This window comes from Betta splendens, chromosome 14, assembly GCF_900634795.4.
Source record: "Betta splendens chromosome 14, fBetSpl5.4, whole genome shotgun sequence".
Lineage (NCBI taxonomy): Eukaryota > Metazoa > Chordata > Actinopteri > Anabantiformes > Osphronemidae > Betta > Betta splendens.
The window spans coordinates 5483927-5507564 of record NC_040894.2 but is presented as its reverse complement, the minus strand read 5'-3'; the positions used below and the strand labels follow the sequence as shown (position 1 = coordinate 5507564).

The 23638-nt window shown below is 46.2% G+C and overlaps 3 protein-coding genes across 3 annotated transcripts; 2 read left to right on the top strand and 1 right to left on the bottom strand.

Annotated features, from left to right (window-relative positions):
- Positions 1 to 60: 60 nt before the first annotated feature.
- On the top strand, positions 61 to 6211 carry chordc1b (cysteine and histidine-rich domain (CHORD) containing 1b). The gene is made up of 11 exons (XM_029172604.3): positions 61 to 261; positions 2543 to 2592; positions 2669 to 2725; positions 2900 to 3057; positions 3362 to 3462; positions 3713 to 3771; positions 4526 to 4596; positions 4813 to 4918; positions 5031 to 5150; positions 5242 to 5304; positions 5497 to 6211. The coding sequence occupies exons 1-11, from the start codon at positions 198 to 200 to the stop codon at positions 5668 to 5670; spliced, it is 1023 nt and encodes a 340-aa protein (XP_029028437.1). The 5' UTR covers positions 61 to 197; the 3' UTR covers positions 5671 to 6211.
- On the bottom strand, positions 6014 to 9927 carry LOC114868934 (tyrosinase-like). Its single transcript, XM_029172600.3, has 5 exons — positions 8974 to 9927; positions 8390 to 8606; positions 8013 to 8160; positions 7758 to 7939; positions 6014 to 7686 (listed from the first exon to the last, which is right to left on the bottom strand). Exons 1-5 carry the CDS (start codon positions 9793 to 9795, stop codon positions 7421 to 7423), a joined length of 1635 nt encoding a protein of 544 aa, XP_029028433.1. The 5' UTR covers positions 9796 to 9927; the 3' UTR covers positions 6014 to 7420.
- A 1379-nt stretch (positions 9928 to 11306) lies between these two features.
- Positions 11307 to 23377, top strand: grm5a (glutamate receptor, metabotropic 5a). Its single transcript, XM_029173410.3, has 18 exons — positions 11307 to 11479; positions 11661 to 11924; positions 11990 to 12123; positions 12262 to 12523; positions 12595 to 12709; positions 13749 to 13998; positions 16246 to 16481; positions 16566 to 16687; positions 16761 to 16885; positions 16951 to 17119; positions 17748 to 17874; positions 18255 to 18372; positions 18502 to 18688; positions 19404 to 19562; positions 19645 to 19770; positions 19860 to 20042; positions 20134 to 20303; positions 20862 to 23377. Exons 2-18 carry the CDS (start codon positions 11760 to 11762, stop codon positions 21754 to 21756), a joined length of 3543 nt encoding a protein of 1180 aa, XP_029029243.1. The 5' UTR covers positions 11307 to 11479; positions 11661 to 11759; the 3' UTR covers positions 21757 to 23377.
- The last annotated feature ends 261 nt before the right edge of the window (positions 23378 to 23638 follow it).

The following is a 23638-nucleotide window of genomic DNA, read 5'->3' as shown; positions in this document are numbered from 1 at the left end:
CAGTGCGCTCAGGATGGAGGCGGCGACGGGTTGGCTCTCCGATCTTTGCCGAGTGCGGCCGACCACACCCGGAAGTGTGCCGAGCGCAGTTACAGCGGTTGAGAACGGCGGCTGCGGCGGCTCTGCATCTCTCACGCCATCCTTTGAACTGTGGCTATTAAGTCTGCTCTGCTGTTTCACCTGTTTTACCCGCTACCATGTCCGTGTTGTGTTACAATAAGGGCTGTGGACAAAGGTTTGATCCAGAAAACAACCCAGACGGTGAGTAGTTTAGCTTAGTTCGGCGTAGCGGTGCGCCTCACCAGCATGTTAGCAGCTAGCGTTAAACTCTGACCATCTAGAAATTTCTACAGCGAATAGGCCCGTTGGTTTCGGGTCCTTGTAACAAGCTAACTGGACATTTACATGTGTGAACAGGACACAGTGGCAACTTTATTCATTCATACTGATTTTGTTCATAATTCGTGTGCATAATAACACGTGGACCTGCTGGGACTTGTTACAACGCTGTTTGTTAGCATTGTTAGCTCCCGGTGTTAGCCACAAGTACAGTACTTCAGAGAACCGATGGTCCGAACAGTGACCTCTACGCGAGGTAGTTCTACGTTTTTGTTACGCGTAGATCATTTACGTTGTGTCATCACATTGTCTTACATTTGTTAATACAGGTGTTTCATTCATAAAGCAAGGAGTGACCAGACACCAGCAGGTCAAGTTTTAAACAGCAGTGATGGCTGTGTTTATTGATGTTATGTCATGGTTAATGTTGGCTGGCATCAATTATGTATGATATAGTCGACTATCCATTCAAATAGGACATTTATAGTAGATTTTGGATGCCACTGCATTTGTATGAACTGGAAAGTAGGTTTAGATTCCAACAGCTACACAGAACTTGTATTCAACAGCTCAGTAAAATTAAACTGAAGAGGACAATGGGCCAAGTTAGGCAGGCAGGCTGTTAAAATAGTCATCAGCACAGGAAGTTTCAAATTTCTGGCACGTCTGCCCTTCAGCATTCTACAGAGATGCAAAACTAGACGCATGAAAGCTTAGAGACCCATGTGAACTGGGAAGAAACAAGGAGCGAAGCCTTTTCCTTAGTACCAGAGCGGGCTGTGCTTGAGGGAAGTACGTTTTAAACCCACACTGTCTGCTGCCTGCAGTTCAACATGGATCTGTGAAAGGGAGTACAGCATATGCCCAACAACTAGGAGCCCCGTTTAGAAACCAGGACATGTTTACATTTTACAGACCGGGGCCAAATCCTTGATTTTAATGTAGCCAAAGATTTCACACGAAGCTAAGGCAATTTCAACACTCCTCTTCATCATCGTGAGCTAAACCAAAAATCACATTTCATTGCCTTTTCTCATGTATGACAAACATCTCTCCCCAGAAACATAGAGAAGGCATGAAAAATAAACAATACCATCCTGTGATTATTATCCCTTCCCACAGGGCAGCGTGTCCAATTAAATTATTAATTTGATTATGTTAATAGATTATTGTCATGGTGATTTGCTTCTTGATCTTAATTTTTTGCCTATCGGTTTGGTCGTGAGACTGTTAATATATAATAATTGACCTACCTCAAGATAGGCTAGGACATTACTACGTCCTTTGTTTTCTTTCATCAGAAACATACTCATCTGTATTTAGGTAATATAACATTGTGTTTCCAGATACACAGAAGCAGCATTCCAGTGTAATTTCCATTTTAATAGGATGCCTTTGTTGATAGCAGAAGAATATTTTCTCATTACCTTTAGGTGTAGCTAAAAAGCATATCAAAGACATTAGCACATAAGAGGCACAGGCTGTTCTCTAAGGAAAATGTTTGATTTATGGTGTCAGCCAGCCAAATGTTCTTCCTCTCACTGTGATTTGTCTTTTAGGACAGATTTGAGACAAACAGGACAGTAAAATAATCATGCTGTCTTATAGCAAATGTGTAAAACTCTGGTATCTGGCATCTCTGATACATCAATTAATTTAAAATTTGTATTTTTTATTTGTATTAATATTATTATTTAATGTGTAATGTAATGTTTTATTCTCAGCCCCAAGTCAACATGTTTGAATCCTAACTTACACATATAACGTCCTGCTTAAGATCAGATTCTACAGTGTAGAGCTTCTAAACATGTGAAAGCAGACCTTGAGTGAACCACATATGAAAGACACAGCAAGTGGTTGCAGAATATCACAAATGCTCTTTACCAAAAATGGGGTAGTGCCCATTAAGAGATGAAAGTGACTACATGTTATTTGTGTTGAAGCTGCTGCTTTGCTATATTCAGCAACAGCTATTTTACAACTTTACTCAGCATTCTACAAAGAAATGGCTTTGCTGAATAATTTAGAGTGAACCCCAACTCCCAAAAAAGCTGATGGGTTTTGTTTCTTTATGAAACTAGAATTCATTAAAAGTTGACCAGAAAAGCTATAATCCTGTAAACAGTGTAGCAGTTTGTCCTTCAACATCATTTCTAGTGTCGCCAAACATATGTCGTCTAAATGAGGTTGTTTCTTTTCACAGATGGCTGCACCTATCATCCGGGAATCCCAGTATTCCACGATGCATTGAAGGTAAAATACATGAAAACACACAGTTTTCTTTGTGTCCTGGTGTCTGGTCAAAGTTAATGTTTCTCACTTCCTCCAGGGATGGTCCTGTTGCAAGAGAAGAACAACTGACTTTTCTGACTTCCTCAGCATTGTTGTAAGTTTTTGCCCCCAGTCAAGCGTTTCAATCCATACTTTGAATCCTCTACGGACATGTTTCCATTTCCATTGTCTATTGTTTTCATAGGCATCGACTGCCACTTTTTCCAGGGCCATAGTAGCTTGAGCAGTGGTTGTTTGAGAGTCTGACATGGTGACTTTTAATTCACAGGGCTGTACAAAAGGTCCCCACAACAAAGAAAAGCCCCCTGAGCCGGTGAAACCAGATGTGACGACCTCAGGAGAAAAGAAGGAGGCAGATAACCAAAAAAAGTTCAATGAGTACATCATCTCTGCACCCAAACCCCAGGAAGCGATAAACAGACCAAGGTTGGATAGTTGGTTTTTAATATTGTAATCAATTCCACAGAAAAACACAGAGGTTATTGTTTTTGCAGTTTACCCCATTAGAGAACAAGTGATTTTAGTGATCATGCACTTGCATTATAATATATTAGTTCTATTAACTACACTGATCTATTTTATTACTGAATGGTTAAGCTATTTTTAACTCATGTATTACACTACTAATACCTGTACTAGTACTTCTACGTTCCATCCAATACAACAGCTCTGTAGCCACTGGGTTTTTGATACTGTCTTATGACTTACTCGTGTGTTTGCATTGCTGCAGTGCTGATGAACCAATGGTGAGAATGCAGCATAAAGTGTCTGCTTCTCTGAAGCAGGCTCTAGAGAAGCTGAAGCTGTCTGAAAATGTAGAAGAGACAAAAGGTGAGAATAGAGTTTTCCCCTTCACATCTATTTCCACATCGTACTGCCGTTTCTGTTGTTGGTCCTTTTCATCATGGAATAACCTCTAATCCCTGCTGCGATAAACATAAACTGTTGACAGTGAAGGTTAATGGATAGCCACTGGGAATTCGCCTGTGTCATTCATGTTATGGCGTTTGAGTAAACACTGACAGGGAAGGGCAACACATAACTATGGATGTAACTTTTTTCATTTTTTTTGTCTTTGTAGAGGAAGATAGTGACGAGATCAAGATTGGAACATCCTGCAAAAATGGAGGATGTACTAAAGTAAGTGAACATGTCACTGTGACATTAGGAAGACATTCTGGATTAAGGCATCCATGCTGTTGAGATGTGTTCAAATCTGCATGTTAACCCAAACATCTGCAGGGCTTTGGAAGGCAGCAAGGGAGTGTTGTAGCTTATGCGCCATATTTGATTTGCATGTTTGAAAATGTCTTTACATATATGTGCAGATGTCACTGAAGAAAAAAACAAATCACGATAATTCAAACTGATTCCTGGTAAATAAATGATGAGACCCAGAGAAGCTTACAGCTCTGTGTAGTACGGATTCATCTGCTTTTTCCTCACCTTCACTGTTACTCAGAGATGGATGTAAACCTTCTTCTTTCTGCTCAAGTAATATAGCCTGTCAACATAGAGACCGCAAGATTCGAGCCTAAATGGTGAGAGATACTCATGTTGACTGGTTTGATAGAAGCTTGGAGTTAAACTTGAATCATTTATATGCTTGAATTTCAACCGTATTCACTGAAAGCCGAGAGACACTTTCCTGCAGCCTCCATGCATTTTGTGGATAAACTAGGTGGAATCCTTGGGGCTGAATTATACGCTTTATCTTTGGATGTCGAATAAGGAACAAGTTCTCCATTATTGCTCTGTGTGCTTTCAAGGAGACAGTGATGATTTAGGTAGTTTAGGTAACAAACTGGTTTCAATAAGTATGACTCTGGTGTCTATTAGCCACACACCTTGCTGTTACAATTTGCTGATGAGCTTTAATTTTGCTTATTTTCAGAGTTTTGAAGGCCCCGTGAGCGACTCCGATGTGTGCTCATACCACTCTGGAGTTCCTATCTTCCACGAAGGGTTAATATGACCATTTTAACTTCACTATTAAAAAGCTGTAACATAAACATCAGAGCCCTAAGCAGTAAAATCATCTGTACTTTACTGAATAAACTTGATGTTGGGACACTCAGTAAACTGTGGAAAACAATAAAGAGCAATACACTTTTGTTTTTTTTTTCTTCAGTGAATTGTTATTGTCTGCTTGAAATCCAGCGTCTTTATCTGCATTTCCAGAATGAAATACTGGAGCTGCTGTAAAAGGAAAACATCCGACTTTAACACCTTCCTGTCTCAGGAGGGCTGCACCAAGGGAACACATCTATGGAGGAAAAAAGATGAGGTAGCTCTGCTCACTTAATCAAATGATCATGAATGAGTCTAACCTCTTGCTCTTCACTGTGTATTATGTAAAGAACCATTACTTAATATGTTTATCTGAAATGTCTTCCCAGGGTAAGAAAGTGGTGCCATGTCGGTTTGATTGGCACCAGACTGGATCACAGGTCATCATCTCTATCTATGCCAAAAACGCCCTTCCAGAAATAAGTTACGTGGATGCAAACAGCACCACAGTAAGTAAAACTCAAATACGAGCTGTTTACTTTTGGGTTCATTCATTTTATTTAGTTTTTTCAACCGGCTTTTGTTTGATTTCTTCTCTAGCTCAACATCCATGTTGTATTTGAGGGAGAGAAGGAGTTTGAGCAGAAAATCAGCTTGTGGGGAGTAAGTAACGAATTGTTCTCATTTAAAAAGTTTAAATACTGGTTGTGTTTGTTTTATTATCCTAAATGGTAGAAACTGTCTTTAAGATTTGTCACAAGAACCTCTATTTAAGACCCAGCTTTATTGGCATTTTTATTTTTGGCCTTTTTGCCTTAGTGGTTGCTGTAACCACACTCCTTCCTCTCTTTGTAGGTGATCGATGTCAGTAGAAGTGTAGTGAACATGATGGCAGCCAAAATTGAGGTAGCCATGAAGAAGTCTGAGGCCATGTCATGGGCTCGTCTTGACCTTCCTCCTCCCGTTGCTCCGCCCAAGGAGAAGGAGTCTCAGAAGGAAGAGGCTGATAGTGAGGACGAAGACGAATGATGAGGACTTTAAAAGAAACATTATATTTATCTTTAGCTGAATTCAAGACTACACAGTCCATTATTTACCCCTTTAAAAGCCTCTTTCACTGTCATGGAAATTTGACCTCTACTCAACTTCTATAATCACAAGAGAAATGCGTAGTTATCAGCTTACTTGTCAGCTTTTGGACTTATTCTAGGTATTGATATTTTTTTACACCGGTTTTTCACTCAAGTATTGAATGGTTATATTAAGAAAACCTACTTTACATAGACTTTCACTCAAGTTCAAATAAGCTGATGACACAGGTGTTAATTGCACTGAAATTGTCTTTAAGAAAAAAAACACAGTAAAAAGAAAGTCAGCGTGACCATGCTTTATTTCACAACCATTAAGCCTTTCATACAACTGCTCACTGTTGGGACCAGTTTGGTTTTAACAATGTTTGCTAAAGGATGAGTCTATCTGTAAATTTCCATTTTTTTCATCCGCACATACTGTATATGAAATTGTAAACTTTCAACTGCTTATATATATAAAAAATATATATTTAGATATATTTTCATTCCATTCTGCAGTTTTATAAATTGTTGCATCGTCTTGTCCACCAGTATCACAGTGTCCGGCTAAACGCTGTCTTTTTGGATGCGCTCCCATATTTGTGTGACAGTAAAACTGCTTTATGTTGGAAATTGCCATCTCTAAAATGTCCATTGGAAAAACAAATTACAAGACATACAACAGTTTCCTGGGACTAAAATGACACTTGGAATATAAAGATTTGTTGAATTGTTCATATGAACATTCAATTACGTATTCATCGGTTTTCTTTGTGAGAGCTTCATAGTAGAGTTTTAATTATTAAAATGTACTGTAATATCTGAGGCTCACGTGAGCAAAGTACTGTATTATGAATACGCCGTGTTAGACAGCATGTGGTTGGTTTGAAGGGAATTTGGCCAGATGAGCCTTGAAATCTTGAAATCAATTTTACATACCAGAAATAAACCTTGGTGTGAACCTTCTAAATCTGGAGTGCTTCATGCAAACATACTGGTCAACTATGAGTTTTTTCAGGGCCGTATTGACACCGAACTCTCAGCTGCTGAGACGTGACCACGAAGTGGAACGCACTCGTAGAATAAAGTAGTCGTGACCTTTCAAGCAAAAAAAGTTGAACCACGTGAAACTTTGGGGATTGTAGTGACTTTTACAAATGTCAAAAGTTTTTTTTTTTTTTTTACTCAGCCATTACAGAACTAAGGACAGAATATTAAGCAACGACTTAGACCTTGACATCTGAGCAGACATTATCTCAGCACACCACCACAAACACAAATCAATTAAAAATGTGGTTTAGCTGACTCCCACATAAAAATAAAAAGAATGCCCCTCGAGGCGTTTGCAAGTTTATCCAAAGAGTTAGGTTCCTACTCCAGATGACAGTTGGGTGCATGCAGGGAACCATGTCCTCACAATAAATGCCTGAGAACATGACTGATGCAACACACCGCATAAGCTGATTTAGAAGGTAATCAGCTAAACCCATGTCAACCTCAGAATAAATGCGAAGAGTCAATATGGACGAGTTCTATGACAGAAACCGTAACCGTGTCACACAGACCATGTCTAAAATGACCTAATGGGTAGAACCTGACAAGAATGTGGGTGGAACGCGCAGAAACGTTACATGTGTAACAAAACCATCATTAATCTCTTTTGTTACTGACATTAAATAATAAACATTTCGCTGTGCTCTAATATGTCTTCATATAGTAGTTTGGTAGTTAGAGTGGCTGTTTGCCTCATCGCGCTCGCTCCAGATCAGAGGCTGCCTCTCCGGGAGCGCGAACAAATCCTTCCACTTCCTCACATGCGGCCAGGGCCACACTTTGTAGCGCCGCTTCACGCTGAGAAGCGCCGCGGCCGCGGCCACGGTGACGGCTCCTCCCAGCAGAGCCGAGAGCAGCAGGAAGGGCCACACGCCCTGCAGCTCCTCCAGGTACGGATGGATGGACTCCGCCAGCCTCTGGTCTGCAAAGAAGACAGGCGAGGTCAAAGGTCAAACCTGCTCTAGTCTTTGGAGGCTCTGGTGTCCAACTTACTGGCATCCAGCATGTAGGCGTATTCATATCCCAGGTCCTTGCTGGAAATGAAAAAATCTCTGTTTCTGTGTAGGGGCAGGAAGGGGACCATGTGGTACTGACTGTTGTGCCCAATAGGAGCATCAGACTCTGGATACTGGGATGGAGACGGTCTGTGCCTCCTGAGCCACTGCTCATAAATACTATGAATGGAAACGACAACACACAACCCAGCTGTTAACGTTAGCATGGATGCATAAATGTGCCTTTTCTTACCTGTCAACAAAGGTGTGGTGGATGAGGAATATGGGGTCGTTGGCTGAGCCCTGCACTGAGGTCATGGACCCGTTCATGAACACATGCAGAGCCGCGTGCATGCCCATACGAGTGCTGTTGCCCAGGCCGGTCTGAGGATCCCCGAATCCTGCAACCCGAGACTCATCAGTGGTGTAGTATGAGTGAGAAACAAGCCACATGCAGAGTGGGACTAGAATTAGATGTAGATTTAGCAGAGCAGAGCTGTATATATAATTTGAGCTGGAGCAGCCAGGCGAGTGATATAACTTGTGGAGCAGGACTGTGTGTGTGTGTGTGTGTGTGTGTGTGTGTGTGTGTGTGTGTGTGTGTGTGTGTGTGGGTCCAGCTTATCTGACCTTCCAAAGTGTTCCTGAAGCTCATGTTGGCACTACGGTCCATGGCTCCGGTGTCGTAGCTGGCGAGACTCAGGGTGAACTCCACATCCGCCGAGGTCGGCAAGCGCTCGACCATGTTGCGGTTGTGGTTGCCAGGGTTACGGCGCAGCGGGCCCTCTTCCTCGGCATCACATAACACCCCTCGGTCATTGTACTCCTCGGCTCTGGAGCACATGACCTGTACATGCAGCCCAACAGGAACGTATGCAACTCAGAGCTTTTAAGTCCCACTAATAATCCCAGCAGTAGAATGGACTTAAGAGCATGTTGTTGTATGTATAGAGTGCACAGTCGGGTTCATGAGGGATGGAAGCATTGTCCTTTGACACAATTACATGAAAAACTCAATGTGTAAATGTACTGATGACTTTTCTGTTACAGGGCTTGACAGACTGAAGTACAGATTTCAGTAGAGGACTCTCCTATTTCCCTCCAACTCTTAATTAGCTGTCACTGTTTTAGAGAAAGAACACAGATAATGTAGCATGGTTTTAACGTTTTGCAAATTCCCTTAAAGTTTTATAACAGCAAAGTGGAGTTGTTACCTTCCAGGATGAGAACACGGACCCTGGGCTGAGCAGATTGGGGTCCTGGGGGTTTCGGCCGCCCATTAGGTCGTCGGTGCAGACGTCGCAGCCTCGCGCGTCCCTCCAGTCCCAGTACGGGACGCTGAAGGCCGTGTCTCCGGTCAGCTTCCTGATCTCGTGCTCCCAGTGCAGCAGGTACACGCGGTGCCACGGGAGGAACGCGGGCGCCCAGTGCGCGAAGTCCACGTCGGTCCACACGTTCCCCGGTCCGCCGAGCAGCGCGGCCCGCGACACGTAGTAATGGATCCACACGAACACGTCGTACACGGACGCGTTGGCGAACATGGGCTTGGTGCCGTTCTCCATCTGCCTGTAGGTCCCCGTGGCCACAACGTAGTCCCTGCTGACGGTCTGCTTGGCCAGGTTCAGGTACGACACCAGCTTGATCCTCTCGGCCCTGGACAGATGGAATATGTTCCTCCGGACGGACTCTCTCCTCTCATTGCAGTTCACGCCGAAGTAGCCGAACTTGCAGTCGGCGCAGTTGAAGCCCATGAAGTTCCCCGCGCACTGGCAGGTGCGGTTGTAGAAGACCAGAGGCCATTTCTCCCTGTCGTCCATCCCGGTGAAGGGGTACTGCGGCCCATCGGGCTGGTCCCGCACCTCCACGTCCTGACAGAACCCGCGGCCCGACCGGGCCCCGCACGCCGAACCGTCCCCCTCCCAGAGAGGGCAACACTGCCTGGTGCGCAACGCCTCCCGCGTGGCGCACGGACGTGGGAACTGCGCGCGGCCGGCCACGAAACACGCCGTGAAACCGATCATCACCAGCGGCCACATCACAGCGGGTTCTGCTTCATAGGCGACGAGCGACCATGCAAAACTGGATCACGTATGCCTGCGCGAAGTGGAAAAGCCATGTGACGCGGTCCCGAGCTTAAAGCCTTCAGAGTTCTCTCCGGACGCCCCCCCCCCCTCCCCCTTCGCTGGGCCGGTCACATGCCGCTAAATCACAGGATGAACATTGCTTCATGAGCGGTAAATTGGCCTCGAGCGCACATGCTGGGACTGCGGCCAAACTGCTTTAAACTGGTGTTTATGGTCGCCAGTGGGAGGAAACCAGCGTGCTGATTAACGCCACAACTACAAAACCTCTGTCCCAACACGGGCGATCTGAGAGGAAGCCTGAGGAGACGCGATAAGCAGAAATCCAATCGCTTTGATTTCATTGATCTTTCGTATTTCTTGCGAATCGCACCAGACGTCCGTCTGATTTCTTATCCTTTTGAAAGTCATGAGCCTCAAACAGGCGCTGAACTCATGATGTCTCTTGCGCGGCCTCCGGACGCGCATCAAACAAATTGTTATTCCTGCATTCATGGTATGAAAACCATAACGAATCACAAAGAAACGACAATAAAAACACTGACGTACGTGCAACTCGTGATTGAACCGAAATTTAAACAATTTATTTTTTACTGTAATTCACGTTCGACTCATTTTTGTGACGTTAAGCTGCAAATAGAAAATACACGTTATTTAGTTAAAACACGCACGTTGTACAAGTATCTAGGTAATATTTTATATCTAGTTTTCCATATATTGGATCTTAATGGATCTTATCATAACAGTGTGATCATCACCTATCGTGCAAATAGACTTGACTGAGGAAAAACAACATATCATATTGTCAAATTTTAATAAAGCAAACGATTGTTGGAGGCAAAGATACTTGACACGGACACTTTTTCTCAGAATAAAGCGTTATGAGGTTTCTCAGCACTGTCTCACGTGACCTGCCCTTTACCGTGTGCGTCGATGACGCTGGGCCCGGTGCCATGTGATCTCCATCGGGTCCGAACACGGAGTCAGTGAACACAGTCGCCAGCAGAGGGCGTCGAGGGACCGTTCTCTGAGGACCAGCTCTCAGGTAGAGCGTTCATGAAGAAGCAGCACATGTGGACTTTATAATGGGTCCAACTGGAGCTAAAGCACCAGGTGTTCCGCCACAAACCGAACGTCTAGAGAAACGAACCAAGATTAGAATTTATTGTGAAATTATTAAACGAAGTTTGGTGTTGTATGTATAAATCATTCAGAGACTGGGGACAGCTTCCATTTTGGGGGTGTTGTGCTTAAACAATCCATCCTTTACTGGTGTAAAGGCTTTCTGAGCATTTTCTGACTTTCTTATTTATTCCTCATGCTTTTTATTCATGTTCAAACGTGTCGCTGGTCTCCCGCTTGCACCCATTTAGTCAGCGTTGATGCTCCATGCTTTCCGCCGTTGGAGTAGGAGGCGGCGGCGGTGGTGGAGGAGGGGGGGGGGCGCTGTGCGTCACTGGGCTAAAACATGTTCCAATAACGGGCTCTATAATATCTGCTGCTATTTGCAGTTTGCTGTAGCCAGGCGCCAGTTTGAGCTCGAGCTGAAGCCCGCAGAGCTTTCCGCTTGTTGCTGCTCTCCCGCGATGGACACGCGCTCACAATGAGAGGCGCGCGCGAGGCTGCGGCCGGAACACAGGTAGGTTGTAAGTTGTCGCTCAGTTGGTGAATGGGTGATTTAATTGGAGAATGGATAAAATCGCTGTAAACTGCTTTTCTGGCGCCTGGGCAGCAGCTTAGACGTCTGTTGGCACTAAGTTGCATGATGCACATGCAGCACACGTCCAGCTCTATTAAATGGCCCAAATGCTATTTTTCAGGACTACAGGGAGATGCAGAACGGCACGAACCCCTGGCAGAACAGGAGCGATGCCGAAGACGCGCGACAGAGCTGAACCCCGGGTCTGAGAGGACGGACGATGGCAGGAGGTGGAAGGTTGTGTGTTGTGTTACTGGTGGTGAGTGTGTCCTTGGAAGTTGGCGTCAACGGGCAGAACAATGAGAGAAGGGTCCTGGCACACATCCCCGGCGACATCATCATCGGAGCGCTGTTCTCCGTCCACCACCAGCCGCCCGCGGACAAGGTGCGTGTTGCGTTTGCGTTCGTGCGCTTGCTTTTTCCCAACGGAACTAATGCCAGTGATCTCAGGTGCACGAGCGAAAGTGTGGAGCCGTGCGTGAGCAGTATGGGATCCAGAGAGTGGAGGCCATGATGCACACCCTGGATCGAATCAACGCTGACCCCACCATCCTCCCGAACATCACCCTGGGCTGCGAGATCAGGTGAGAAGCCAGTGGCGTTGCAGAATCGAAGCAGAATTCCTTCATTCGGGTCGGCCGGTGATTGACGCTGTCCGTCCTCACCTCTCTCCATCACATCTCGCTCGCCAAAACGACAACGCGGACGCGTTCCCACGCCAGGGACTCGTGCTGGCACTCCGCCGTGGCTCTGGAGCAGAGCATCGAGTTCATCCGAGACACGCTGGTGTCCAGCGAGGAGGAGGAGAACCAGGGCCGGTGCGCGGCGGACGCGGGGAGCCTGATGCTGCAGGGCAAGAAGCCCATCGTGGGTCTGATCGGACCCGGGTCCAGCTCGGTGGCCATCCAGGTGCAGAATCTGCTCCAGCTCTTCAACATCCCGCAGATAGCCTACTCGGCCACCAGCATGGACCTCAGCGACAAGGTGAGAGCGGGCACCGACCGCGTCGCCGCATTCACAGGCGGACGTGTGAACGCGTTCGCTCTTCCCAACAGAGCCTGTTTAAGTACTTCATGCGGGTGGTGCCGTCAGACATGCAGCAGGCCAGAGCCATGGTGGACATCGTCAAAAGATACGGCTGGAGCTATGTGTCTGCCATACACACAGAGGGTATGCGTCTCAGTCACTGGTCTGCTGTGTTTCATCTGCAGATGCAGGTGTCGCCATCACCATCATCACCACCATCATCATCATCACCATCATCACCACCATCATCATCATCATCAGCGGCCCATGTATAAAGTTACCGCTTCGTTTTGAACCTCTCAGTTTGTGGAACAAATACTTCTCTATAACATGATCATTCCAGTTGATTCCATAAAATATCGTGAGGATTAACGGAACAAGTGGTTCGCGTGCCGTCCTGGTTTCCAGGATGAAAACCTTGTGTTACGCGTATCCCATGTTAAGAGCTTATTGTTGAGATGTCTATGCTGCAGACTATCTCACTTCCCACAAGAAGCAGGAGGTTACAGGAGCAGGAACAAATATGTTACTATATTCATGGTATTATTTTAATTTCATGTGGTTTCTGGTTATTTACCTTTTGCACCGTGTTCAGTAACTACATTTTAATTTCTTATCTTTCTGATGCAGGTGCTCGTTAGCCTGTCATTTGCATAAATTACTGGCCAGGGTTCTAACTCAATATGTCACACAGGCTCTGCCACATAAACAGCTTTTTTCGTGTTGTTGTAGCATACAAAGAGCTGGATGCTTTTATGAAAAAGAGTCCCTTCATTAACCCACACACAGCAGAGAAATGTTAAGGATCATCCACAGAAACGATGAGGATGGAGTCGTTAGAGGCGATAGCGGAGTTGAGTGGAGGTGAAAGCAAGCGGCGCGCATGGGAGGAAAGCTCGGATGTGGCCTCCAACAGTGTGGTGCCCAGAGGAACCCTGAAAAGCAGCTGTAACTAGGTGACCTCATTTCCAGCAAAACATGGAAGCAGCCCCTCGACAGTTCCCGTATCATGGACAAAGCCAGCAGACCCTCAAGGACTGTGCTGGAATCACACTAGTGCATCTGATTGTGTATAAGAGTGTGAGAATCGTAAATGACCCTAAAATGAGTCCAGCACTTAGGCTTGTATGTAGATAGATAACATCCAGTCTCATATGTGTTTATTCAAATATCACTTCTGTAGGTAATTATGGCGAGAGCGGCATGGAGGCCTTTAAAGACATGGCAGCGATGGAGGGAATCTGCATCGCCCACTCTGACAAGATCTATAGCAACGCGGGCGAGCAGAGCTTCGACAAGCTCCTGCAGAAGCTGCGAGCCCACCTGCCCAAAGCCAGGGTGGTGGCCTGCTTCTGCGAGGGCATGACGGTCCGAGGGATACTGATGGCCATGAGGCGCCAGAAGCTGGTGGGGGAGTTCCTGCTGGTAGGAAGGTGAGGAAGCAATGAGAAACGATGGATGGATGGATGGATGGATGGATGGATGGATGGATGGATGGATGGATGGATGGATGGATGGATGGATGGATGGATGGATGGATGGATAAATGAATGGATCGATGCTGATAGGAAGGTTTCTCAGTGCTTTGCATTCATTTCCACTCCAGTCTCCCTTCAGATGTCCAACACCATCAAGCAGGATTTATTTGTTGTCATTCGTCATCATCCTTGTCATCTCCATGGCGTCCATCAGCTTCACAGTGATCTAGGAAACGCAAGTATTTTAATGGGCCTTTTTTGTTTTTGTTGTCAGCACAGGCCACTAACATCAAATTATTTATTGTACTAATAATATTTATAAAAATACTTAATATGCTGCATCCTCCGACAAAACAATTCTACCAAAGATCGAATATTAATCATTCATATTTATTAAAAGAAGTGTAAATGTAAATTGGAGACTGAGCATATGGTGTTATTTGACAACATGAGGGAACAAACAGAAGTGGCAAAGAGGGGTCGCTTTAGCAGGAGATTTGCGTTTTCTGAGAACGCCATGTTTTATTTTAAGGTTTAGCTCTCTGGCTCGCTCTCGTCCCTGGTGTTCTATAAATGCCTTTCCTCATTAGCAGCCACATATGTAGGCTGTCGCTCAAACCTGACAGCAGGAAACGTAAAATAACCTTGAACTACATATTGCAAAACACTCGTCTTTGTAATTTCTTTCTAACCATTTATCAGATGAGTTCAGGTTTCTATGTGAAAGGTTTGCACAGTTATCAAAGGGACGGTCGTGGAGTTTGTGTCCCACTCAAGATGATTCACGCTATCACTCAAGGCACGTTGGCAAAAACAGCACTAAGTGAGCGCGCTGCCCGCAGTGTTCGGTGGCCTTTGAGACGGTCTCCAGTTCATATTTAGTCTGTTGCTAAGCTGCCACATTCAGTTCAGTGCATTACAGGAGCATAGCACCAGTAAAGTGAGGGCTCCGCAGCCTATTATTAAACACACAAGGTCTTTATCTTTATAGCAAAGGGGGTCAGAAAATGTTATTACTCATTACTCGTGTTATTGCTCAATCTCCCCTGCATCTTAAGGTTGCTTATCTTCTGGGAGGCTGTTTAGTCTCTCGGCTGAGATGATTATTTTCTTTCCTTTTTCGTGTTAATTTTAGAAACAGGCTCCTGAATGGGCCTCACTCAAAAGTGTCATCCCAGGAAAAGGTCGAACTGAAAAGTTGACCAGTGTTTGAGGTGAAGTGAGAGTCGTGTGTGTGTGTGTGTGTGTGTGTGTGTGTGTGTGTGTGTGTGTGTGTGTGTGTGTGTGTGTGTGTGTGTGTGTGTGTGTGTGTGTGTGTGTGTGTGTGCAGGCTTGTAGGTGTGCACACAGCTCGCTGCCCTCCCAGGTCGCTGTGTGGGTTTCAGAGCTCTCGTTCAAGTGTGAATCAAACTATCCAGAGTCAAAGCGCTCCATGCTTTTCATATCCATTGCAGCCTTTTTTATGCCAGTGTACAGTACCATTTCTGGGCTCGCTTCTCTAAGGATGTGTTATAAAATGATCTTCTACCTCTCCCAGAGAACTAGGCATCATAAAAAAAAAAAAAACGCCCACTCCACTGTTGTGTAACTGCAGCTCGGTTAGCAAAGTTTTCTTGTTTTTTTTGTCAGAAGGAAAACGCGCGTGTGAAGGTGTGTTTGTGTGTTTTCATGTACGCACTTGTGGAGGTGTAATCATCTTTGTAGACGCTAGATGATTGTCCAGAGGGAGAGACAATAATAGATGGAGTGGAGGCCTTGGCGTTGGTTCATAATACGCATTGGGTTGTTTGTGTCTCGGTGCTGTCTGCTGTGTCTTTGTGTTTGCATTTAAATATACAGTGGTAACTAGATTGAGAACTGACGTATTATTAGCAGACTGGCTCAGGAAAAAGTAATAATGATGTACATGCATGGAGCCTTTAAGGTGCGGATGTGACGTGCACAACAGATAACAGGAGGTTTTGCGGGAGTCTTTCTGAGGCGACAGCGCTGTCTAAACAGTCAGATTCTTGTGTGGGCTGCAGTAGTGAGCAACAGTCACCAAGATGCTAAAATGGTTATGCACAATAGTTTCTTTTTATATCCCTCTCTCTCTCTCCGTGTCTCAAGCTGAAGCGAACGTGGACTGTGCTAATGAGTATTTAATCAGTAGAAATCCTAAAGACAACCCTGACTCTGTGCCTTCTCCTTCGCCGTCACCAGCGATGGCTGGGCAGACAGGTACGACGTCACCGACGGCTACCAGCGCGAGGCGGCCGGCGGGATCACCATCAAGCTAAAGTCGGCATACGTGACCTGGTTCGACGACTATTACCTCAACCTGACGCCCGACGCCAACCTGCGGAACCCCTGGTTCCCCGAGTTCTGGCAGCATCGCTTCCAGTGCCGACTGAGGGGACACGCGCAGGAGAACGTCGCGTACAACCGCTCCTGCACATGTCAGTACCACACGGTGGTCATGTCCAACATAGACCGCAGAACCATTGGGTTCCCTCTTGTGAGCAGGTCTTCTTTCTCCACAGGGAGAGAGTCTCTGCGCCATCAGTACGCCCAGGACACCAAGATGGGCTTCGTGATAAACGCCATCTATTCCATGGCTTATGGGCTACATGCCATGCAGCAAGCTCTCTGTCCAGGATACAAGGTACATAGAACAGGGAGTACGGTGTGCATGTGCTTTGAGGAGTGCCGTATCCACGGTCTCTGCTCCCCCCCAGGGCCTGTGCGATGCCATGCGGCCCATCGATGGGCGCAAGCTGCTGGACTTCCTGATGAAAACCAACTTCATCGGCGTCTCCGGGGAGATCATCCACTTTGACCAGAACGGCGACTCGCCTGGCAGGTAAGGATGACGATGGAGGAGGAGGCACAAAAAGGAACCTGGAGTATACAGTAAATGCTCCACAGATATGAAATCATGAACTTCAAGCAAGTTGGTGTGGACAAATACTCCTACATCCACGTGGGAAGCTGGGATCAGGGCGGCCTAAAGATGAATGATGAGGAAATCTGGAGCAACAGCAGTGACGTCATCCAGTCGGTCTGCTCCGAGCCCTGCCAGAAGGCCCAGATTAAGGTACTCACCACCTCACTGCACCAAGTTAACAGCTCTTTGTCATCTCCAACCAAACGACACGGCCGTGTGCCTTCATCGCCGCCACACAACATGAGAAAAGCTGCCATACAAGACCCACACGGTGCTCGCAAATTAATCCCACAGCTCTGCAAATTTGGTCCAATCAGCTCTTTGAAGACCTTACCAGGGATTCTGCAGAGCTCTTTGTTGAGGTTTTTTTCATGTCCCATCTGGGGTTTTCTATCTCCCTCTCGCCTCTCCAAGTCGTGTAGAACACTGCAATCTGCCTCCTCTTCTATCGCAAAAGTACTGCACTGTTCTTCTCCTACATAGGATTTGGAGGACACCACTTCACCCATGCCTCCCAAACACATATCCCAACACATGTCTGGACCTATATGACCTTGCCCATGCATCAGCACGTATGCTGTACTTCTGTAGTGTTGGCTGCCACGGCAAGTTTCCTTAAACAATGAGGCTCTGCTCATCTTTTCCTTCTGTTGATCCCCTGATGAACAGATCCTCATTCTCCTGCCCTACAGGGTAGCAGAGTGTAAGTTTAGATACAGCAAAGTGCCATTGGAGCTTTGAGACCTTCCTGCCCCGTAATATGTGCGCGTGTCTCCAGGTGATCCGTAAAGGAGAGGTGAGCTGCTGTTGGACCTGCACTCCCTGCAAGGACAACGAGTTCGTGTTTGACGAGTACACTTGTCGAGCCTGCAACCTTGGCTCCTGGCCCACGTTTGACCTCACTGGTAAACGCACTTTGTTTATGTCTCTACTGACAAATACGAGATTTCCAAGCAGGGCAGTAGAGCTGCGAATCTGGGTCAATCCCCTTACACACCGCACACACCAGTAACTCATGGAGGCAGGAGACAGTCGTTACTGAGAAGACACCAACACACACATACTGTGCACACACACAGACGCCAGAGCGTCGCCAAAAAACAGGATTTGACTGCAGCTAGGCTTTTTCTATCAAAACAGGCATCTACAGACTTTCAAAATGCAGACGGAAGCTTTGTGAACAAACGTCTACACATCTGTCGCGATCACTCCTGCGGTTGAATGTTACTTTAAACTTTTCTGTTTCCTGTTCGCTCATGTATCATCATCTCTCTGTTTTCCGAAGGCTGTGAGCCGATCCCGGTGCAGTATGTGCGTTGGGGGGACCCGGAGCCCATCGCTGCGGTTGCCTTCTCCTGTCTGGGCCTCATGGCTACGCTTTTTGTTACTTCTGTCTTCATCAAGTAATTATAGGTTGCAATTAACCGTGTCAAAACTGAAAAATGGAGGCCAATATCTTCTACTAGTACCTGAGTACAAAACTACCCCAACTATTAAATAACATTTTACCATTTTACTTGACTGGTCTGTAGGTTCTGGGACACTCCTGTGGTCAAGTCGTCCAGCCGTGAGCTGTGCTACATCATACTTGCTGGAATATGCCTCGGCTACCTGTGCACCTTCAGCCTCATCGCCAAGCCCCACATCATCTACTGCTACCTGCAGCGGCTGGGAATCGGCCTGTCCCCGGCCATGAGCTACTCCGCTCTGGTCACCAAGGTACTTTCTGTCCTGTTTTTGTTTCCAGGAGCCGCACAGGAACAAGCATTCACTGTAATTTGTGTTTACCATGTTTCACTTCCTGTGAAATGTTACTATGTTCTATACCACCACTTTCTATAGGGTGACAGAAATGACTGGCTTCGGGATTTCAATTCTCTGATTCTTCCATTTTGGCTGCATATCTGTGAAAGAGGATGTGCAGCAGGTTCATAAGCCAGAAAGCAAAACTGTGAAATAAACTTTGGCCGTTCAGCAACTGATATATCCTAGAGACTCTGGCAGACTTTGTGCTGCATTTAAGACCCCACTACTCAAAACACAAGTTCTTTAGCATTGTGCGATTGTCTGTGGATGATGGAGGAATTATTAAAAACAGTGTTGTTTTAATTCCATGCTACCGTTCCGCTTTCATCCTACTACAAGCTGTTGTCAACTGTGGTGGATACTCGTGTATTTGGGTTCTTTTTTAGCATACATGCATAGCAGGGCATCCAAGGATAAGGGCAGGCGTGAAAGAGCTACCTCCAGAGGCTGGACGGCTGCCAAGAGTCAGGGAAGGATGGTAGAAGTTGAGGATCTATGCGAGTGGGCTGAGGTGGCTGAAGATCTGGGAACAGAAAAGGGGATTATTGCTGTGAATCAATGCGAGCCGTGTTATTCATTGTGGATGGAAGTGAAGCCCGTGAAAGCATTTGATCTATTTTCGCTCCAGACCAACCGTATAGCGCGGATCCTGGCAGGCAGCAAGAAGAAGATCTGCACCAAGAAGCCGCGCTTTATGTCCGCCTGCGCACAATTGGTCATCGCCTTCCTACTCATCCTGCTGCAGCTGGGGATCATCGTGGCGCTCCTTATCATAGAGCCACCGCAGGTACATTTACATTCTCCAATGGGGGGGTTTACATTTATGCATACAGCCAACCAACGCGAGCTGCCTCTCTGTCTCCCCTCAGGTGATCCATGACTACCCCAGTATCCGTGAGGTGCACTTGATCTGCAACCTGACCACTCTGGGGGTGGTGGCGCCGCTGGGCTATAATGGCCTCCTCATCCTGAGCTGCACTTTCTACGCCTTTAAGGTACTTCAGCATATTTGTAATAGTTAGAACTTGACTAGTCAAGTAGAACTATTTCTGCATTTGAATTGATATTCTCTTTTTTTCCACAGACACGTAACGTACCAGCTAATTTTAACGAAGCCAAGTATATCGCCTTCACCATGTACACGACCTGTATCATCTGGCTGGCTTTTGTTCCCATTTACTTCGGCTCCAACTACAAGATCATAACCATGTGTTTCAGCGTCAGCCTCAGTGCCACGGTGGCGCTCTGCTGCATGTTCGTCCCAAAGGTACGACTGGAACCCCTCATCCGTTTGATGGACTGTTTGATAGGGTTATGCGTCCCTAACGTCTGGATCCATCTTTATTGTTTGTCCTTAGGTTTACATCATGCTCGCCAAGCCTGAGAAAAACGTGCGTAGCGCCTTCACAACGTCCACAGTGGTGCGCATGCATGTGGGCGACGCCAAGAAAGCAGCCAAGACTGGAAAGTCGAACAGCAGCATGGCCAACCTGTTCAGACGACGTGGGTCTGCACAGGACAACGTCAGGTATCTAACTCTAGGAATAGAACTGCAACATCCAGTTCTTCTTGTTCTTCATGTTCTTTTCCTGAAGTTACTTCAATGTCAACTTAAAGGTAAAGAAAAGGTTGATGGTACAAAGGGGTTAAAGTCTCGCTAGATGGGACCCATAGGGGAGAACACTGCAGTCTCGCTTCCCGCTGGGTTTATGTATTAGACACGTTATTGAACTCTCCTTGCAGTCAGTGGTTTTCCATTCGTATGTGCTGTAGGACTGAAATCCCAACTAAAGCCTTATAGAACACAGGGGTCGGAGCACCGTCTTATACTGAAGCCAGAAAAAACTGGTCCCTGCGCTGAGAAGAGACAACCTCATTTGGGTTAGGTAATCCCAGATGAGACCCTCCGTCTTTAAGGATTCTTCTTTCTAGGGAAGATAAAAAAAGAGATGTAAAATTACACAGATGGGGGATGGTTGAGCGTGGACCTCAGGTTAGATCTACGGCCTGTGCCCTTAGTGTTTAGGTATTAGACAGTGGCCCTCAAAACGGCAAAGAACAACTGTTTTCCTTTCTCGTTGTGCAGTTCCAATGGGAAGTCCATGACTTGGGCGCAGAATGAGCGCAGCTACAGGCCAAACCTGTGGAAGAGGATGTCGTTCCACGTCAAGAAGAAGGAGGCCGTGGAGGCAAACCAGACGGCCATCATCAAACCCTTCTCCAAAGGGGGAGAGGCGCCTGCCAACACCAACGTGGAAGAGCAGTATGAAGAGCCCCGGGCGTCTGAGCCTTTCACCTGCCTGCCGCCCCACGCACCGCTGACCGCCAGCCTGCACGCAGGCAAAGCCCCGGCTCTGCAGGGAGGCAGGGATGGAGAGGGCACCCAGGCTTTACCCAGCTACGCGCCCGAGCCCCCCGTCGGCACCAGAAGAAGGAGCGTGGAGGGCATGGTGATGGGTGACCCCAGCATCGTGGGCGTGGGCGACATCGGCATCGCCATGATTGGCGGCCAGACGCAGGGCACCATCATGGACCAAATCAGCTGCGTGGTTAACCGTTTCACCGCCAACATCAGCGAGCTCAACACCATGATGCTGCCGGGCGGCGCCGTCGTGGACGTGGGGCTGACGCCGGCGCCGCCCGCGGCCTCGGACGCCGCCCCCGGCCCCCCCCTCTACCTGGCGCCCCGCGGCAAACAGCCCCCCGTCACCCTCACCACCTACGCCGAGGTCGCCGCCGTGTCCAATTTCTGCGACAACCGGCCAGCGGGGAAGATTTACGAGCACCTGGCGGGGGCTTGCGTGAGTAGCAGACGAGCCAAGGACATGGAGGAGCTGGTGGCGCTGACGCCCCCCTCCCCGTTCAGAGACTCATCTCTGAGCTCCAATGGCAGCTCGCCCCCCTCGCTGTCCCCAGCCTCTGAGGCTGAGTATGACCAGCTGCTGCTGAGACACTACAGCCAGAGCTCGTCTTCCCTTTAAACCTGCTCCTTTTGCACCTTCCCTCTCGCTTTGTTTTTCATTTGGAGTATTTAAATAGCCCAGACTCTTGGATGCCTTTCTTCATGTGGATGTTCTGAATGTTAAAGCAGCTTCTTTTATATATAATGTATATTGACATGTTTAGATTGGATTCAACACACCCACACATGCCTCCAGTGAGAAAACCAGTGGCACGACTGCAATACCAAATGCTGAATATAGGACGTGTGGAGTCAGTGCTTGGTCTCTGGCAAACGGCAGCAGACATATGGGCATTTAACAGACATTTGAATGCGACCGCACACACGAGTCTAACTCACTTTTTACAAGTTGAAATTCCAAAGAAAACACTGAGTCATTATGGCGTGACAAAAAATCTTATGTAGAAAAAAATCTTTTTTTTTACATTACTACAGATTTGAACAATAATATTAAACAAAAACAAGGTAGTTGCATTTATATTCTGCATTTTGCATAATCTATTATCATAAACAGACAAATCATTATTTGCTTCTGTTGCATACTTTATTGCTGTACAGTCTTTTATACTGACCTATATATTTCGATGGATGGACTGGCATGAAGGCAATAAGGTTGTCATGAATAAACATGAGAGACATAAACAGAAGACGGAACCCCTTGATGTTCCAGCAGAATGTAAAACGGAGGTTATGGACTCTTTTGATGTTTTTTATATCCTTTTCGGGGGACTCAGCTGAATGTAAGACCACCTGTCGTCAAACATGGAATGGACCAAAACGATCCTCCAGCTCAGGACGCGTGTGCGTGCGGGACGTGTCTGAACCAGAAAACTCGAAACACTTCAAGTTTGCATGATGTCAAGGTGTGTTTGCACTCTTTATACAACAGTACGCAGTAAACCACTTTATACTTAAGACGAGACGATGCGGTAGCAGGCTAATGGTAGTCTTTGTAGTTTTGATGTGCTTTAGTGCAGTGGGTGCAGGAGGAGAGCTGGATGTGAGCCAGACTTTTCAGACATTGCTCATGAAGCAGCTTGTTTCCAGACTGGCCTTTCACCTACACATGTGGCAGCGTCTCCCGGTGCTGCGCTGCATTGTACATTCTGTAAAGTGACTCATTTCAAAGACGCAGTATACGAGTCTGTAATATTTGAAGCATTTCATGCCCTATACAGCAGAGAGGATTTCATTTTTTTATAATATTTCATGTCATTATTAACCATGTTATTTACTTCGCTGCAGATTTGTGAGGTTTTATTATTTTGCATAATATATTTTGTTTCTCTGGGGATTTACAGCAGATGAACAACAGTATGAAGTTGTTGCTTGCTTTTATAATTACGTGACCAGCTTGCGTTTGTTTCCGTGATCATTTTCAAGTCATTCTTTGTTCTGCTGCACATGAATGTACGCTTTAAAATATGCAGTGGTTATTTACAGGTTGTCGGTGTATAAATCGCTCTAAGCTGTTGTCATTCAGTATCTGCATGCAGGTTTGTGCCAATTAAACTATTGCAGGTGCAAATAACTTAATGATAGAATGTACAGTTGGTTTGATTTATATTATATCTTCATCTGCCTTTCACATAGCCTGGATTTACTATTCAGTTGTGCTGCATTAAATGTTTATATCTATACATTTTATGTTACAATTATTTTGTTCATTGGGCCAAAAAGAGTGAAAGCAAAAATGCTAATTTCCTAATTAATTTCCTAAAGCCATGATTGAGTAGAGGTTAAATGCAGAGTGATGCTACAGCACTTTTCAACGCTAACTCGATCACAGGCAACGCCATTTTTACACTTCAAGTCAGTGTTACTGTTAAACCTTTCTCTTAATGCTGAAGATAATTGTGTCAAATCTGCGTGCGATAATTAATAAACCTGGTGGGAAATTG